The sequence below is a fragment of the Paramisgurnus dabryanus genome, chromosome 2 (assembly GCF_030506205.2).
Source record: "Paramisgurnus dabryanus chromosome 2, PD_genome_1.1, whole genome shotgun sequence".
Taxonomy (NCBI): domain Eukaryota; kingdom Metazoa; phylum Chordata; class Actinopteri; order Cypriniformes; family Cobitidae; genus Paramisgurnus; species Paramisgurnus dabryanus.
The window spans coordinates 27,241,912-27,262,020 of NC_133338.1; the positions used below are offsets into that span (position 1 = coordinate 27,241,912).

Below are 20,109 nucleotides of genomic sequence, written 5' to 3' on the forward strand. Positions count from 1 at the left end.
CACGAACTAAAAATAATCCCTTTAGTTTTTCCATTTACTTATCTTTGTTAATTTTAGTTAAAGCTAATACAGTTATTCATTTTAGTTCGTGCTGCATTAACTAATTTTAACAGTTACAACTTTTAAATTGACAAATTTGAAATTTTACCCATCTGATGATCATATTGTTAGAGATTTTAAAAAAAAAACTTTGATGTATTGTGCACTTTCTGCTCATTAACAGTTACCCATTTGTTTTGGCACTGCCCTTTTGTCCAAAGTTTCTGGTCTGACATTTGTAATTTTATTGTAGAAAAAATTTAGAAAGATTTCAAGCTGTTTTGGAAGGATGTTATTTTTGGCCTTTATGACCTCAACAGAACTAAAACGAGGCCTAATGAAACTCTCATTATTAATCTCATTATTCTCTTGGCAAAATTTTACATTCATAAATGCATAAATGTAACTTTGCACATTCCAAAACATCTTTAATTGCTTTTAACATTGAGGTCAAGCAATATGTCAACACAATTAAGTATTCTCTTAATCAAAAGGCAATAAAAACTGTGAATGTGTGTAAACAATTTGATACATTTTTATAAATCCGTACTTCCCCTGGCAAAATGTGATGATGTTAGTCTTTTGTTTATGTTAAAACACCTGCAATGTTGGAAAATGCACAATATGTTATTTTTATAATGAAGATTAAAGTTCCTGTAAACTGTGCAATTCTTGAAAAACAAAATGACGAATTTGAATAAAATTTAAGTAAATACTGAAAATAACATGAACTAAAATTAATAAAATTCTGTATAACTATTGTTCATTGTTGGCTAATGTATTTACTAATGTTAACAAATACATCCAACCTTATTGTAAAGTGTCACCATAGTAATAATAATGTGCCCATGCTTATGCAACATAAAAGGGTTTCGGCCTTCAGCCTTCATCAAAAAATTCCCACGTACACACATGCACTCACACTCCCTCGATGCAAATGGCAGGATTACAATAGTCTCTGAGTTCTGCTTGACTATTTTAATATTGTACCCATCTTGGGGATTATTTTCTCTTCACTAGAGAGACTAGTGCTTGAGTGGTGCAGTACTCACTGTATCCCCTGCTGCTCTCAACAAGATTAGAGACCCTGCACTTTGACTCCCAATCCTGCTCTCTTCATGGTGTCCAGGCACTCAGCGCTCACAGTCATTCTGTACCATACAGCTAACATTAAAGTCACCTCACTTTTATTTATTTGTGTTGCACCTGTAGGAACATTTCTACGTAGTTACAAGTATGTTGTAAATATCTGACATAAATATGAGTCAACATAATGTTAAAATATTTATATGTGGATGGTTTATTTGTAATAGACAACAACAATTACTAGGAACAGGTACATGTACAGGTACTTATTATTTGGCAAAAGATGACCGGTATGATGATAAAGAGACCAGCAAATACACATTTAACTCTAGGGAACATCTGAGGTCAAGATAGCTGTTGGATGTACTGTACTGATGCGGCATAAGCATTCATTTAAATGAGCTAGATACTATGTTTTGATTGGAGATTTTTGTTTGGCTTCATTGCAAAACGGAGAGCTACAGCTATTAAACCCTGTTGCAACCAATACATTCAAAGAAACATAAAACTTCTTTTTATTCTCTAATAGCAGTTCAATGTGCTTCAAGATGACTTGTGCGCCTTTTCTAACATGTCATGAGCAGGCAAATCGATATCATGCCATGCAGGGCTTTTACAGTGATGAGTTCATCTGTTCCACATCCATTAAACTAAAGCAGCATGTCGGTTTACTTTCACCTCCATTTAGTTAAATTCTGTGAGTCTGACAAAAAAAATAATAGATCATCCTCAAAAGAAGTCCTATTCATACGAAGAGCAATATACAATTGAGTTGTTCACCCAATCTTTAAAAAGAATTTGTTTTAAACCTGTGTGACTTTACTTTTATCTGCATAACACAAAAAAAATGTAGGGAATGTTTATGATGTATTTTTCCGTATGATGAAAGTGACTTTTTTCATGTACAACTATGAGAATAATTTTAGCTGAACTGTCACTTGAATAATTTGCTCAAAATTATTGTCAGGAAACGGTCACAGTTTCATATAAGTAAAACTAAAGTTCTGATTTGTATAGTTTTTACTTTTGATTTGTTGTATTCTGGCTTAAAAGTCACTCCAACAGGGCCAACACAGTCCAGTGGATCCCTGGAAAAGCATTCCTCACCTTTGGCACTCATTGTTACCATCCAACCGGTCTCTGATGAGGTCTAGCTGCGTTTTTGAGCCCGGAGGCCAAAGCCTGGGTTGGTTGAATGGGGGGTAGAAGCGGTGGAGGGACGTGGGGACGTACTTTCGTGCTTGCTTGAGTTGGATGCTACGGCTACTGCATTCGCTGGCGATGACGGTTTGACGCAGGATCCCGAGTTGGAGGCCTTGGTGTAGTTCTTTGTGCTCGACTGCGCAGGGGGTTTGTTACCTGTGTGGGACTGCAAAGATAAGACACGCTCATTCATCTCACAAAAGCATGAAACACAACACAGTGCACTGTGCTGGACGGTGCTATGTGGTGTGTGACAGCTGTTGGAGCAGGGTTATCTTGGCACCATCTAGTGGCAGTTTAAAGAACATGCAGATTGTTGTCAAGAATTCCAACCATGAATTTTCACATAACTTATAAAGGACAAAATATTTCTTTGATAAATATTTCTTTTGCAGTCAAATGCAAAGCAGCAAGCAGCAGGTGTTAAATTTTAATGAGACTGGGTGAATGACTGACCGGTGTCTTGAATGCATTCGGAGAGATGTAGGCCTTTGCGAGCGTTGTGCTCTTCTTTGAAGCGTTAAAGGATGACGCTGACACTTTTTTCTTCAGAGGCTATAAGGATACAATCCAGCACATGAAAAACAAAAAATGAGACATTTACACTTTTTATTTATGGCAGACATATTGGTATGTTGGGAAATGCATGTGAATACTGTCACATTTAAAGGCTTTTTGGAGGCATGATGCACATCTACAATACTGTACAAGCTCTTTAAAATACCCAAATTAATTAAAAAAAAGAAAACATTTATATTTACGATTAATTCATTAGGTTACCAATTAGAACCCAAGACTGAAATCAGTACTGGAAACCCTGTTCCAGAATTATGAACACCAGTGATATTAGTTAGGCTCTTCTACAGTATATTTGGGTCTTACTTTCTTATAGTTGATATGTTAAAAACTTTTGAGAGTTTGATAATCTTTTTTTTTAGCTAAAGTGTCCATCGTGATATCCGGTTTATTACCTTCTTGATTGGGGCGGAGGGATCACTCCTGTCTGTTACGTCCTCCACAGAATGTGTTTGGGTACCTGAGAGCTCCTGTGAGGTTCTAGGCCCTGATCCTCTGTCCTGAGTGGATATGAGAGAAAGGCCGTGCAGTCTATCACTCATCTCTACAGTTTCTTCGTCGTCTGGTGAGTCCCGAAATGTACGCATCAATTCTAGCACGTTAGTGCGCGTGCTGGTGGACGTATCCCCCTTTAAAACAGTGACAATTTTTGGTCATTTGCCAAACTGAAGAGAATAAAAATTGTTCTAAATCTAGAATATAAAATTCAGGACCTAATTTTCACAGGGGAATAGAGTGATTGAGTCCTCTTACCGAAATCCAAGGGTTATCTAGCAGCTCACTGGCTGTAACGCGGTGAGCCGGATCAACTTTTAACAGACTTCGCAATACATTTTTAGCTATAAGACAGAACACAAAAACGTTACGGGCAGTTCCATGCAAATGTCAGCCTTACTATAAGAAAAAATATATTTTTACTCGGATATCTCAGATGTCAATATTTGGTGGTGTAAATACCCATGCAAGGTCTCTTAAAATTCTTAAAGCAAATTTTCATAGTTAGGTAAGCACATCTTTTTTAATCTTACACCCATAACAGAGATATGTCAATTTCATAATGCTGTTTTCTTCAAATATGCACACATTACATATATATAAAATGCCTCTAGTCTGCATTTTTTAAATTCCTACACAGTATTCTTTCTCCCAAAAACTAGTAACTTTTTTGTCACATCCATAGGGTATGTACACTCACCTAAAGGATTATTAGGAACACCTGTTCAATTGATCATTAATGCAATTATCTAATCAACCAATCACATGGCAGTTGCTTCAATGCATTTAGGGGTGTGGTCCTGGATAAGACAATCTCCTGAACTCCAAACTTAATGTCAGGATGGGAAAGAAAGGTGATCAAAGCAATTTTGAGCGTGGCATGGTTGTTGGTGCCATACGGGCCGGTCTGAGTAATTCTGCTTAGTTACTGGGATTGTCACGCACAACCATTTCTAGGGTTTACAAAGAATGGTTTGAAAAGGGAAAAACATCCAGTATGCTGCAGTCCTGTGGACGAAAATGCTTTGTTGATGCTAGAGGTCAGAGGAGAATGGGCCGACTGATTCAAGCTGATAGAAGAGCAGCTTTGACTGAAATAACCACTCGTTACAACCAAGGTATGCAGCAAAGCATTTGTGAAGCCACAACACGAACAACCTTAAGGCGGATGGGCTACAACAGCAGAAGACCCCACCGGGTACCACTCATCTCCACTACAAATAAAAAAATAGGCTACAATTTGCACGAGCTCACCAAAATTGGACAGTTGAAGACTGGAAAAATGTTGCCTGGTCTGATGAGTCTCGATTTCTGTTGAGACATTCAGATGGTAGAGTCTTGAATTTGGCATAACTGAATGAGAACATGAATCCATCATGCCTTGTTACCACTGTGCAGGCTGGTGGTGGTGTAATGGTGTGGGGGATGTTTTCTTGGCACACTTTAGGCCCCTTAGTGCCAATTGGGCATCGTTTAAATGCCACGGCCTACCTGAGCATTGTTTCTGGCCATGTCCATCCCTTTATGACCACCATGCATAGGTGTCATTTACACTGGGGACGCTGGGGACATGTCCCCACCACTTATTGAAATGGATGATTTTGTCCCCACCACTTTTTGAAAGCATTTGGTTAAAATGTTCTAAAAAATCAAGCAATAAATGTGGGACTTAACACTGGAAAAATGACTTTCTTACTTATTTTCTTAGGTCATTTTGCTCATCAAGAAAAAGCAACTTGATTTAAGAATTTTTAGATATTTCTACTGAAAACAAGACACAAATACTAAGTAAGAAAGTCAGATTTTCAAGAAAAAAATCCTTAGTATTTTTGTCTTGTTTTCAGTAAAAATATCAAAAAATTCTTAAATTAAGATGTTTTTTAGCAAAAATCTAGTTTTTTGACCAAAAATATCAAATTTAAGTGATGTTGTGCATAAAACAAGCAAGAAAATCTGCCAATGGGGTAAGTAATTTTTTCATGAATTTTTCTTGAATTTATTGTTTAAGAAAAATGTTCAAGATTTTTTGCTTACCCTATTGGCAGATTTTTTTGCTTGTTTTATGCACAAAATCACCTTCATTTGGTATTTTTGGTCTAAAAACTAGACTAATTTTCTTAAGTCATTTTGCTCATCAAGAAAAAAGCTACTTAATTTAAGAATTTTTTTTCTTGAAAATCATTTTTTGCAGTGTACAACTGGTTTTGTGGTCCAGGGTCACATATGTTGCGTTGTGTGCTTATAGTGTGTTTTCTTTTACATAATGAATTTCATTGTAATCATTGACTTAACGTGCTGCTGTTTTCTAGTGCTTTGGCACTGCTCGGTTGAGTTGGTGTTGCAGGGACTGTTACATGGGCAGTCGACATTGTTGAGGGTTTTATGCTGAGTCTTTTTGTGTTGTTGACCGGCCTACACTATGACCATTTTTGATGCGCCGTTATTAAATTTTTTCCCCTTCCTGCTGTAATATTTTTTTATCTTATCTTTTGTCCCCACCACTTTTCAACATAAACTGCCACCATGTACCCATCCTCTGATGGCTATTTCCAGCAGGATAATGCACAAAGCTCAAATCATTTCAAATTGGTTTCTTGAACATGACAATGAGTTCACTGTACTAAAATGGCCCCCACAGTCACCAGATCTCAACCCAATAGAGCATCTTTGGGATGTGGTTTAACGGGAGCTTCGTGCCCTGGATGTGCATCCCACAAATCTCCATCAACTGCAAGATGCTATCCTATCAATATGGGCCAACATTTCTAAAGAATGCTTTTCGCACCTTGTTGAATCAATTCCACGTAGAATTAAGGCAGTTCTGAAGGCGAAAGGGAGTCAAACACAGTATTAGTTTAATGTTCCTATTAATCCTTTAGGTGAGGGTATATTTCTCTGATATTTTTCTGATGTCTAGACATTATCATCAGGGGTTTAGGAAAATATAAACAGATATCAGAGACAACTCTAACCTGCATCACTAATGGTGCGCCACACAGGGTTAGAGAAAGTGAGCTCTCCCTTCATAATCATCTCAGAAAGTTTCTCCTCAGAGCTGGCTATAAAAGGAGGCTCTCCACACAGCCTGCCGAAAAAGAAACACTACTGCAGTTAACCAGTGGACAACCAACAGAGCAGCTATTTGTGTGTGTGTGAACCGTGCAAAGTGTGTGTCAGTGGAAACAGAAGAGCTTTAAGTGTCTGATTGCATGTTAATCCTTATGTGTGCGAGTATGAGAATGAAAAGAGGTGAGATCTTCTTACAGCATGTACATGATGACTCCGATGCTCCACACATCACACTGCTGGCTGTATTGGTGAGCATTAATCACCTCAGGGGCTGGAAGGGCAAGTGCAGGTGTCAATAATGAAAGATGTGGGAGGCTTGTGAAATGCTAGATACCTAAAGCGTGATGCCGCTGACAGCTTTCAGCCTCCTTCTCAAATGTTATCAGCTTCACTGATATCACTTAAATGAGGTCATCTCCTCTCTACTGTTCATTTTAATCAGCTCTTCATTCACTTTAACACCCCCCATGGTATTTAATCACATAAATGGGACATACAGTGGTGGCCAAAAAATTGTCACGCTTGGTAAATATAAGAAAGAAAGCTGTTAAAATTAATATACAGTACAATGTTTCTTCTCTAAAGTTTTAGTTAAAACAAAAAGAAAAACAATTGAAAGTGGGGGGGGGCATCGTGAAATAAATGTTTTTCTTTAATACACACTGGACACAATTTTTGGCACCCCTAGAAACGTTTATGAGAAAAAATCTCTGAATTATATTCCCACTGATATTAACATTTTCTTTGCACACCATGTTGACTACATAAAGTGATGTTGTGAGTGATCATGGCTTTCTTAATCAGTCTTCACAGTGCATAAACCCAAGGAGTATAGTTCTGGTGTGCAGCAAAAGATTGTTGAGCTATACAAACTAAAAGTGGCTTTAAGGAAATAAAAAAGACATAAAAAAACTATTTTAGGGCAATAACAAAGACAATTTAATAAACTGGAGACGTGTGTCCATATCATCTTAATGCTCAGCAAGGAGAGTAATTTGTGTGGCCAAAGACTCTCCAAGGATCACAGATGGAGAACTTTAGAAATCAGTTAAATTTTGAGGTTAGAAAGCTTAAAAAAATAAAGATAACAAAACTGCAACTCCATCACTACAAGTGGTTTGGGACGCAGTTTAAAGGGCCAATATTCCGTTGCTACAAAGCACATTACTTTGTGTATTTGGTGTAATGCAATACGCATTATTTTCTACATACCGTACATTATTGTAGCTCCTCTATGCCCTGCCTTTCTGAAACGCGACAAGTTGTACAAAGCTAATCATTCTTAGAAATCATGGTGCGATCCGATTGGCCAGCTATCCAGCGTGTTGTGAATGTCCGAACTCCTCGAGTGTGTAAACGAGACGCTCCTTACCATGTTTGAAAGATCAGCTTCCAAAGCAAGAGCCAGGAAATAATATTATCTTTACTACCTTATCAATACGAGGTGAGCCCGAATCTGACCCAGAACACACAGATGACCAAGCTTACTTATTCATTTAGCTGACGCTTTTATCCAAAGCGACTTACAATTGCTATATACAGTATGTCAGAGGTCGCACACCTCTGGAGCAACTTGGGGTTAAGTGTCTTGCTCAGGGACACAATGGTGTCGTGTTTAAGAAGAAGATCTCTTGAAACCTCAATATTTGCGACTTTACAGATATTCTATATGCACAGACATCTTTTAACACTCTAAAGACAAAAGAAAACATGCAGGAAATTAACCATACAGATACAAATGACTTGAGTGAACTGAAGATGAGAGAGCACCAATGTTTGAAGGGTCTGGAGAAATTTTAAGATGGAAAAGTAATCTAAGATCACTTGGCATGCCATGAATTCTTCAGACATTATAAAAGAAGACTCAAAGCTGTTATCCTTGCAATTGGAGGTAGTAAAGATTATTAAATGGGGGGGCAATAATTATGTCCAGTGTATATTAGAGAAAGTCATTTCTTTTATAAAGTCATTTTCCTCCTCGCTTTCAATTGTTTTACTTTAATAAAACTTATTTTTGTGTTTTTTTATTAAAGCTCAAAAGTAGAAACATTGTCGATTCAAGTCCACAGTTTTTTGCTTATATTTAGCAAGGGTGGCAATATTTTTAAATTATTCACAGTGAAATGTATGTGATTGTGTGAGTGTGAGTGTGTCTGTGTATATGGATTACCCATATAGATGGGCGTCCCGCAGGCGGCCTGCAGCAGGTTCTCACTGCCCACACCACCCTTCTGCACTGAGAGTCCAAAATCTGTGACCTGAGTTTAAAGAAAAGTTGCATCTGTAACATTACTGAAATACAAACTAAGCCATCAAAAAAACATTCAATACTTAGAGTTATCTTCTTTAATCATTGCTCTTAGTGATTTTTATAATTAGATTTTGATCTTGTGGAAGACAGGGGTTATCATCATGTCATTTTGGATAAAGTTTGAATTAAAAAATGTTATAAGATTTACTTGAATAGGACTTATAATTAGATATATATATATTATTTCTCTGAATATTGCAACTCTATGAATAAATTTTTACATTCATTGACGGATGAAATTAATTTAGTTTAACTTGCCCTGCTGTTCCTTCTTTGTTTTGCTAGCAAACTTTTTTGTTACAACATAACAAATACCATCCATTTTCTCTCTCTTAACATTATTATCCTCTCATAGATAACAATAAATGGTAAGCACTTTATCAAGCAATGTAATGTAGTCTAATATATGAAGAGTTCAGATGCAAAACCATCTTGTGAGCATTTTTATCAGGCTCTTACTGTATGTTTAGGATAAGTAATTTCACTTTAATGGCAATGAAAAGGTTATTAGTTAGTAACTGAAATGCCTTACTTTTACAAATGTCACTTTAGTAGTTGCAGAATTTAGAGGACTCTGCTAAAAAATCCAAATGGCTTCCGAGACCGAGATAAAGCGGATTTGAAACAAGAAGTATTCAGTGAACGTATGATATGTCCTGAGAGCATTATCATGATTTTTCATATCGGTCAATATCATTATCGCATTTCTGAGCTTTTCATATACTTTTATATATATTTTGTTTTCTTAATCTTATCATTTGCCACAGACACCACAGATCGCATACATCCTGCACTTAATGACTGTATTTCTCTAATTTACCTCCAGATCCCAAATTAAAATATTTACAGCCCTAACAGACTTCTAAGGTGCATCAAGTACCCACAATCACACAAAGCCTACGTGCTCCTGGGCCATGTGAATAATATATACGGCAAGTGTATACGGTTTCATTAGTGCAGGCAGGATTAATATCAAGAAGAGATGACCACCTTCTGCCAGATAAAAGCTTTTAATACAGTGCCAGGACAGCGCTGTCTTTGGGCCTCGCTCTACACTGATTTATAACACAGCGCTGCCCTGATTCAACCCTACGCTCCGGGTAGCATCTTCAGTCGGATCCCGTCAACGCTAGATTCTGCTCCACGCTGTGGCCCGGCTGGTAATTTGTCTCAGAAAAGCCACTTGTGATTCATTTTCTTTGAGAATGCGATATGAAAGGAGTTAAGCAGGAGGTCTGGTGTAATGAGACAGTATTTAAAAAGCGGTTAAAAGGTTTGGAAAGGGGGACGATGGAAGAACTAAACAACAGAGGAGACCATCCAGAGGTCCTGCAGCGTTTGAATGCCATACCACATGCCTGTGCAGAAGTTTTACCATCTCTCTCACCTTGATATTGACCACATCATTATCGTTGCCTCGGTGACAACTCTTGACAAGAATGTTTTCCAGTTTGAGGTCACGGTGAACGATGTCTGAGAGAGAGAGAGAGAGAGAGAGAGAAAGAGAAAGAGGAAGATGAGATGGATATTTTTCATAAATCCTAAATAAGCAACGTTAATTTTTTTAGATATGCTTTGATGACCAATTGTAATGAAATGTTTTCCCACCAAAGCCTAATACAACTCAAAAGGTCATTTCTTGTTATTAATATTGTCACGCAATTAAGTTTATAAATAATAAAATGCATATTAGCCCTCCACATTTCTTTATTATTGCTTCACACATTTATTGGACTGCATCTACTTAAATAGAAATGTGGAAATAATCTAATTATAATCAGTGTGTAAGGCCAACATACTCATACATGCTCATAAAACACTCTCTAGTCCTGTATACACATTGCAAGTGGCATCATTAGCTTCACTAGACGCGAGACACAGCAGCACTCGGAGACTGTTGAAAAACACACCTATTAATCAGTATTCCTCCCTTGCTCGTTGTTAATGACTCATTAGCCCCATGTAATGGCGTCTCATTGCCAAGCAACGTCCTAAATTACCTCTAACTGCAGATTTCACAAGGAAGAGAGCGAAAGCGAAAAAAGCAAAGCATCTTCAAATAAACCCCTCAGACTCGATTAAAATTAGCTGATATTTTGTCTTGACGGTTGTTCATTATTATCCCATTATTAAAACAAGCCAGACACAATGGCAGAAGAGCTTAATGTGGATGCAATCATCCAGGCGATTATTGGATATAGCTGGGAACAAAGCAATCCACTGCATATGACTAAGCTAAAATGGGAGCAATTTGTCCAATTAATTTTCACATTACGCTATGTAATTCTTTAAAAGCAATGAATAAATAATCAAACCAAACTGCAGTATAGGTCTGCAGCAGTGTCAAATATTGACATTTGATTTGGTTGTAAATGTCTATTTAACTTTAGGTCTGTCTATTTAATATTATAGCTTTATGCCTGTACTAGTAGTCCTTTATGTGTGTTCACCATGTCAAGATGTGTTTATGAATATGTAGGATGTGAAAATACTGAACTAATATAATATAGGTACTAATATAATAAAACAAAAAAATTGTAATCTGTAAGCAAAGTTCATTTCTGTCACTCGTTAGCAGAGTAAGCATCATAGACTGTAAAAAATATGGATGTAGTGTCTATGATGTCACCCGTAGGTTTGTGTAGAGCTGGCAGAGGCTGCCGTCGCCATCTTGGCAGCACAACACTTCGCGGATAACTGAAAATGGGCAAAGAGGCAGGACGTGGGTGGACCTGAGGTGCCTGGTGGCTAAAACCACACCCGCCTAGCCCAATGATAGTGACCACAGTGGCACTTTAGCTGTCACTAAAGTGGTCACACCCTTAATTATGCAAACCTTAAAGGCGTAATATAATTTAAAGGCGGGTTGTGTGATTTTTGAAAAATACTTTGGAAAAGGGAGTCGGGCCGAGTACCAAAACACACTTGTAGGCAATCAGCAGTAAGGGGCGTATCTACTTACAGCTCCCCCATGTGGTTGAAAAGCGCAACAGTGCCTGGTATCAGACACTCTTCTGCAGGCAGGGGGAGGGGCGGGGCTGTGTTTCCTACCCTCCATCGCCACTTTCAGAGTGTGCTGGACCTTCTTTTGATAGACCTACCCCTCACATACGCAATAAATAAAACAGGATTTATAAGCGTTTTAACACAGCGTACGCAAGCGCTGCATTTAAACAATTGCCTCTGATTCAAAAGTGAAAGTAAAATGCGCATGCCTGCATACGCTGTGTTAAAACGCTTATAAATCCTGTTTTATTTATTGCGTATGTGAGGGGTAGGTCTATCAAAAGAAGGTCCAGATTCTATTGGGGTAGGGGGTGTTTGTTTAGGTGATTTCAAATGTCAACATTGGCTTTCAGAGAACACGCACCCTGCCTTTAAAGCAACACTATGCCGTTTTTTTACCTTTAAATAATGTCTCTAAAATTATTTCAGTGATAGAACAACTTTTAACTGGACAAATTGTACTGTTGCTGCAGCCTGAGCAGCCTCCTAGCTGCTACAAGCACACTCTGAAAGTGGCAGTTGAGGGTAGAGCACACAGCCCCGCCCCGCCCCCTGCCTGCAGAAGAGTGTCTGATACCAGGCACTGTTGCGCTTTTCAACCACATGGGGGAGCTGTAAGTCATTTTTACATGGAAACTACTAGGGGTGTCCTCGACTAAGGATTTACATATTCGAATCAGAATTGTCGAATCTTTCCATAGTCGACCGATAGTCGAATCATCTATGTTTGTGTGCATGGGTTGGGAGGGGGCCAGACCAGGTACAAATTGGTAACTTTTATTATATTTCACAAGCAGCACACATAAACAACTTTCTGATAAAGTGACCAAAACTGTCTTTCAAGTAATAAACGAAGACAAAACTGACGATGCATTTATATATATAAATTTTTTAAGGTCAAATGTAAGGCAACATTTGTTTATTTATTCCTCATAACATTTTAAAGCCACGATCTACAGAACATCACACAAAAATACATTTTGATAACTAAACCTAAAAAAATAACAAAGGTGATCCTGCCTTGGAAACTCCGGCTACAATTAAGTGTTTTTATTTAATTTGGAGATTTAGCGCGTCAAAGCAGTCATGACCAAAAAAAACCCGACAAATGAGAAATGACAAATAATTTGTGATTGTGACTGTAAATGATAAAAACTAATCTTTATATACAATTCATTAAACGTTAATTTATAACAAGAAAAACACTGAAATTAATAATTTTATAGACACTACGCGTTATTATTTAGCACAGAAATACCTGCTTGCTTGCTTGCTTTGACTTTGATCATCCTTGTATTAACTTTAGATACAGAAAGACCGGATGATATTATTTATTTCAGGAATCTCTTTGCTATCATTTGAAAGTGAACACCGACCCACCATAATATTAAATCACAAGAAAGACATTCGTGTCAGGCAGAAATAGGTTCGGTGCAGATACTAGTTTCCGTTTCATCACCGAAATAAAAAAAAACGGCTTACCTGTTTTGACAAGATAACCACTATGTTTTAAATACATTTTAAAAACTTATACTCGTCGAAAAACATCCGTTTTTTAATGTTTAGTTTGATGAACTCCTAAATATGAGACGCAGAGCACCTAGCCCGTTCGGCTAAATTACATGCGCAAGCATGGCCAGCACGCAATAGCGCAACATCGATACAACGAAAAGCTATCCAAAATGTACATACTTAAATTAGATCAGAATTTACGTTTATAAATTTTTTAAAATAAAATAAGGTCAGAAGTTACAAAGTGCATAACAAATATGCAAAATGCCTCAAGTGCACGGAAACAAAACACAAGCCAAATAGTTAAATCAGATACCCCAAAGTGATTTATAAATAAAATAAAATATAGAAATTATTAAAAGAACGAAAGGCATAATATAATTTGCCAGCTTTGTCTTTTAAATGTAGAAACAAAGAGGCAATGGTTTATTAAAAACCTCTTATGGACGTGTAGCCCGGTCACAGGGGTTGTTGGATTTATTAACGCATTTTAAAAATATTTATTGAAAGCTGCTACTTCACATATTATTTGCAGCATTATCATAATATGCATTATATTAATATATTGTGAGAAAGCTGTTATATGTGAAATCAGATAATGTGTGCACCCATATACGGTCAAAATTGAATGATCCTCATTTCATAACACATCTGCGACGATTCGACTGTGAGATTGGTAGTCGAATCAGGCTTCTCCTATTGATGCATCAAATCTTCGACTATTCGGGGTCACCCCTAGAAACTACATAGTGTTGCTTTAAAGAAATAGTAACAAAAAAATTCGCCCCCCCTTACAGTTGTCGTGAAGCAGCCAGTCGATGAATAGCAAAAAAATGACTTCCGTGTGGGCTTTACGATAGAGATTGGAAGGTTGCCTCTTGGTAAGATCAACAAGTTTAAATAAACTTTCAAACTTCAAGGGCATTTACTACCGAGTTAAACGCTCATTAGAAAGATCTGCAAATTCATATCGAGAAACTGTGCTGGGTTTTGTGGGCTTCACCTTTTTTGTGCAGATAAACAATAGCTTCAGATAAGTTTTTGATGATTTGTCTAGTCTGCTCCTCCGTGAAGCTCTTGATCTTTTGCAGGAGATGCTTTAGATCACCTTCTTCACAAAGTTCAGTCACAAGGTACATCCTCTGTATAAAACACACACAAACACACAGACAGAGATAAAATGACCAATACTGTGGTCAATGTTGTCAAACTTCATAAAACCCAGTGGCAGCTCGTGACTGCTCATCCGAGGGGCGCTAAGTCAAAATAAGGGTTCGGAGTGTCATGTGTGTTGCTTGCATTTTCAAAATATGTGTTTGTTGTGTCATGTTAGCCATGTGCATCACGTGTTTTGTCAAACTAAGTGCCTGCTGCACACGCGTCAAAACCGTTTATGATAAAAGAGACGTTCACATTCATAAAATACACGCAAGACACTCCCTTAACACTAAACTCTGATTACAAACAATATTATGCGAGTATCTTGCAAATGCGATCGAGTTTCTCTTTTATCATAAACCCTTAGTCGCATCTGCAGCAAGCACTTATTTTGGCAAAACACGTGGTGCACACACGATCTCTCGATGCGTAGAACACATATTTTGAAAAAAGGAACCACACACATGACGGACGACATACATCTTCGAACTTCGCATCGAGCGCCCTCCAAAAAAGAAGTCAACGGCTGATAAAACCCCAAAATATATACACTACTCAAATATAGTACAATTAAAGCAACACTATGTAGTTTTCATGTAAAAATGACTTACAGCTCCCCCATGTGGTTGAAAAACACAACAGTGCCTGGTATCAGACACTCTTTTGCAGGCAGGGGGAGGGGCGGGGCTGTGTTTCCTACCCTCCACCGCCACTTTCAGAGTGTGCTTGTAGCAGCTAGGAGGCTGCTCAGGTTGCAGCAACAATACAAGTTGTCCAGTTAAAAGTTGTTCTATCCCTGAAATAATTTTAGAGACATTATTTAAAGGTAAAAAACTACATAGTGTTGCTTTAAGTCTATGTTTTAAACACCTTTCTTAGTTTCCCACCAGCACTTTTTTCTGTTTTTATTCTCACCTTTGGTGTCTCAAACACTTCCTCCAGATGTATAATATGTTCATGTTTCACTTGTTTCAATATGCTAACTTCCCTTTCCAGATGTTTCACACCAGAGGTGCCTGCCTGCAGGGATACAAAGCATCGAGTAAGAGCATTTAACCCATCCTTGGCAATCATGAGAATGGCTCTCCATCCATCAGCTTTGTCAACAGGTGAAACATGATGACCACACACTTACTTTCTCTTTGTTCACCTTCTTAATTGCCCACTTCTTCTGTGTCTCAATGTGAGTGGCTTCGCAGACGAAGCCAAAGTTTCCTTGACCTAATTTCTTCCCAAAGGAATATATTTTCTGAGGATTCAAGCAAAGAAAGCAGCATTACTGTAGGTGAAGCATTACAAACCCCTCCTTCTCCTACAGTGACAGTAAACAACGCTTTCACTCTGACTAATGGGGACAGAATGAGGGTGGGTTTGTTTTTCAGCTTCTCTATACTCTATTAAGTTGAGACCTGAATCCTTAAAGTGGAACTTAATTTTCAAGTTTCCCAGTCTCTGGAGTTTAGGGGAATATAGCATTTCTAATCAAGTTACAAATGATTAAGTTGCTGCCGCAGTTCATTCAATCTCAGGTCTAATTAACTTGATCATTATCTCTGCGCATGCAAGGCTGAGCACTGCCTGCTGCGGATTTGGCAAAGACAGCAGTCAGAAACCTCCAGAGAAGGGGAGGGCAACCAAAAGCATAAAGAGGTGTAATTTCCCTCCAGACCTAATGAGGGCGCTAGCATATTGGTGGGAGGTCAGGTTGCAGAGTACAAGGCATCGGCTCTAGTGTAAACTAAAATTAATCTTTTGCCACGGATCTGAAACAATACGTGGGGGAAAGGGACAAAATTAACTTTTCAGCACTCAGCGAGTCAGATTTGATAGTGAAAGAATTCCAGTTACACTGTAAAAAATCCAATTAATGAAATGTTGGAAGGGCAAAAATATATAAGTTAAACCAATTTTCTTGTTTGGGCTTAGTTGAGTAGACATATTATTTTAAGTCTAGATAAATCTGTGTTTAAAACATTAAGTGAATGGTTATTTCCAAATTCAGTCAACATTCAGAATGGCTAGTGTTGACTGAACTAATTAAGACAAATCTGGTCAATATGTGGACTTATGACAGCTGTTTCCTGACAACAAAATGCTTACAATATTACTGTTATTTGGTAACAAAATGTAATTTTAAGAGTTGTTCAGGCGTGAATGTATGTGCTTTAAGTTTAAATATGCGGTCGGTTAATATAGATAGCGTCTATTTAAAAATGTGCTCGGACACTTTCGGACGGAGAAGAGCTCCAGATGAGCTCCAGAAAATCACAGACACTTAAGCGCTCACACCCCGCCCAGCGCAGCCTCGCCTCGGCAAGCCCATCAGAAACCGACTGCTGGCTCTATATCTCTGTGGCGTTTAAACATGCGATTTAATTCATTTTAATTTCTTATACTTAATAATAAAAGGTTTACCAGTATGTTTTAAATCATATTTTAGGATTGCACTTAAATGATATCGCTGTTGAATGATATTTCATATCTTTCACATTTGTTATAACTGGGCTGCGTACTGCCTGCGATTTTGAACTTCAGAGCTGAAGGTGCGAGTGGAGAAATAGTCCCAATATCATAACAATCTTAAAACTTCTAAATATACCCGTGTGTGTACCCGTGTGCGTGCGTGTGTGCGCGCGCGCGTGCTCGCGCGTGTGCATGTATGTATGTATGTATGTATGTATGCGCGTGCGTCTGTGTATTTTGAATTTAAAATGTTTTAACTCGGAAGGATCTGGATCACAGGTCATTTCATCTGAGATCAATCCGCACACAACAGCTGGAATCACTTACTGATTCACACAAGGGAGGACACAAGTCAGCCGTTTCCTCAAGTTCACATCAGGTAAGTGTTTGTAATTAAATGTTAATTTTAGAATATATTAATTGGCAAAGACGCAAATACTCGACGTTTTTGTAATTATATTTTTGTAAAGATACATTAGAAGTGTGTTATGTTACGTGACCGAAGTAAAGTGGAGCTATTTTAGTTAAGATAAAAAGCCTGGATATAGGGTTGGTTTACCGGACAAAGTTTAGAACTCGGTCTTTATTATAATTGGGACATTTTTACAAACAAACCTTATATAATACAATACTGGCGTGCATTTTGAGACAAAACAATAGCACTCATATGTTGAGAGATGTCAGTAAGTTATTTTAGTCAGTGAAAAGCCCTGTCCGAGAAAACCGCCCAATAGTGTTTAATTATGTGTGATGTCTGAGGGAAATTTGGCCTAACATTAACGTTATTTAGGGAATAAAGTCTTTCACCGTCAAAATGTATTATATTAAACATGTTATTTATGTATGTGTGTGTGTTTATATTCCTCTGTTTATCAAACCAGAGCGGAGATTATGTGAGGGGCAGACCCAGAAGGATACATAGCGAGACAGTCTCCGCTTGGACTGGCTGAGGAAAGTCTCCTAAATGGCCCTGGAGATGTTCTGACTGACTTTGGAGGCTTTTTGGACTGTTTTATGCCCTCTATTTAAATAAGACTTAATTCTGTATGTTCAGTCTGTATGATAAGTGAATAAAAAGCTTTTGTTTTTATGTGACTGAAGTTAATTATTTTGTTTACAACACCAGCATAAATTATTTGATAAATAATTTTAAAATGTTATTAAAAAAATCCCAAATAATAAATATTAATTGAAGTAACACATAAAACATTGAGTGTATACTTAAATTTTAATTGACAGAGTCTTTGCTGTAATTTTTTAAAGATTCAACTGATTAAAACATTTTAGTTGAATGAACTATAAAGCTAATTGAGCCAACATACTTTTTTATATTTGAGTCAAATTTGGGCCAACTAAAAAACATCAATCGAGGTAACACTTTGGAGACAGAAATTGAGTGAACGTAAAATTTCTGTGGAACTAGTTACTAAAAAATAATTCATTGAGCCAACAATTTATTTTTTACAGTGTAGTGAAGGGAGAAAATATTTTTTTCGCAAAATGATTTGCTGTTTCGAAGCGTTTATCACACATGCTGGTGACACCTGCAGGTCAATAGTGTGAAAGCAACGAGATCTAGGCAAACTTAATGGGAAGGTTTTCCGGACATGGCTTATCCTGGTCCCAGACTAAAATGTATGTTTGAGCTGCCTTAATTTAAAAACATCTAGTGCTGATATATCTTAACTTATATCAGTGCCATTGTTTTTCCTCAAGATGCACAGTAGTAATGTTTTGTTTATAAAAATATTTTAATGTCCTATTATAACTAAGGCCTAGTCCTGGATTAAACCTTGTCTGGGAAACCGCCACAAAGACACCTTTTACAAACAATTGCAAGTATCGTCACAACAACAGTGTAATGTTTTTAAATTAATTTACAAATAATAGTGTATTATGGTATGTCAAGTGTTGTTCAAATAGGATTGTTTTTCAATTCTCATATAGCTCCCAAACAATCTAATTCGGCCTTTATTTCACTTATTTACAATAAACTTCAAATGCCAAATTGTCCTTCTTTTCCGCCAACTCAATAACCCACAACATCTGGCCTTGGCTTGCTTGCCATAGTACAATGATTCTCAACCAGTGGGCCGTGTAGGCAGTTGTAGTCTACTGCCAAATACATTTTATTTCTTTTTCAATAAACAAATCTTGTTATTTTCACATCAAATTGTTCTTATGAATTATATGAATAAAAATGCTCAGTCATGTATGATCTGTAAGCCAATTTATGTTTGAATATCGCAACACCAATCACACACAGAGCGTTTGTTCTTTCAGATGCAGTAACATGTTTTAGTGATCCTTACTTTACCAATTTGTAACGTCCTTCTCAAGCTGCACTGGCAAAATTGAGCGATAAGCTTGGTCATTCGCATTTTCTGGATCAGATTGAACTCGTATTGATAAGGTAGTAAAAACAATATTAACTCCTGTCAGTATTGCATTGTGAGCTAATCTTCAAAACATGGTAAGGAGCGTCACATTTCCTGTTGATGTTAAAGGTATTCAGACCAATCACACCGTACTGGTAAGCTGGCATATCGTGGACACAGTTCTATTCAGATCGAGGAGCTTTGTAACAAACAAGAGGATTTGAGGAAGGCAATAATGGAAAATAATTTGTTTTTTTAACCTTAAACCACGCGAACAAATTTGGCCCTATTTTAACGATCTAAGCGCATTGTCTTAAGTGCATGGCACGCGGTCTAAATGGGCGTGTCTGATGCCGCTTTTGCTAATTTAAGGACGGGAAAAATGGTTCGTGTGCCGAGCGCACGGTCGAAAAGGGTTGTTCATATTCACCTAATGAGTAATGGGTGTGTTTTGGGCTTAACGTGCAATAAACCAATCAGAGTCTCATCTCTCATCCCCTTTAAAAGCCAGTTGCGCTGGCGCTATGTGTAATCCCTATTTAGTAGGGGTGTAACGGTACGTGTATTCGTATCGGACCGTTTCGGTTCAGGGCTTTCGGCACGGTGCACACGTGCACCGAAAGGCTGAATGCAATCTTTTATGTGCACCTGTGCGGAACATAATACGTGGGTTTCCACACGAACATATTAAGTGGCGGAAGTCTCCGTGTTCAGCGCAAGTCTTCTGTCAAACATATAACATAATTCGGCCCGCAGAAAGATTTGTATTTACTTAGTTGTATATTCGTTTGATTATTGATGTAAACGTTTACG

At 37.6% G+C, this 20,109-nt stretch overlaps 1 protein-coding gene across 1 annotated transcript in view; it reads right to left on the reverse strand.

Annotated features, from left to right (window-relative positions):
• Positions 1–1,382: 1,382 nt before the first annotated feature.
• The window catches only part of stk33 (serine/threonine kinase 33), a 29,413-nt gene continuing 10,686 nt past the window's right edge, over positions 1,383–20,109 (reverse strand). Inside the window, exons 4-14 of the mRNA XM_065267741.1 lie at positions 15,591–15,704; positions 15,371–15,475; positions 14,301–14,439; positions 10,167–10,252; positions 8,639–8,726; positions 6,664–6,739; positions 6,372–6,484; positions 3,658–3,743; positions 3,300–3,533; positions 2,785–2,883; positions 1,383–2,494 (exon numbers count right to left, since the gene is read on the reverse strand). Coding sequence (XP_065123813.1) covers positions 2,276–2,494; positions 2,785–2,883; positions 3,300–3,533; positions 3,658–3,743; positions 6,372–6,484; positions 6,664–6,739; positions 8,639–8,726; positions 10,167–10,252; positions 14,301–14,439; positions 15,371–15,475; positions 15,591–15,704 — 1,359 coding nt within the window. The 3' untranslated portion in view covers positions 1,383–2,275. The remainder of the gene's footprint in view (positions 2,495–2,784; positions 2,884–3,299; positions 3,534–3,657; positions 3,744–6,371; positions 6,485–6,663; positions 6,740–8,638; positions 8,727–10,166; positions 10,253–14,300; positions 14,440–15,370; positions 15,476–15,590; positions 15,705–20,109) is intronic.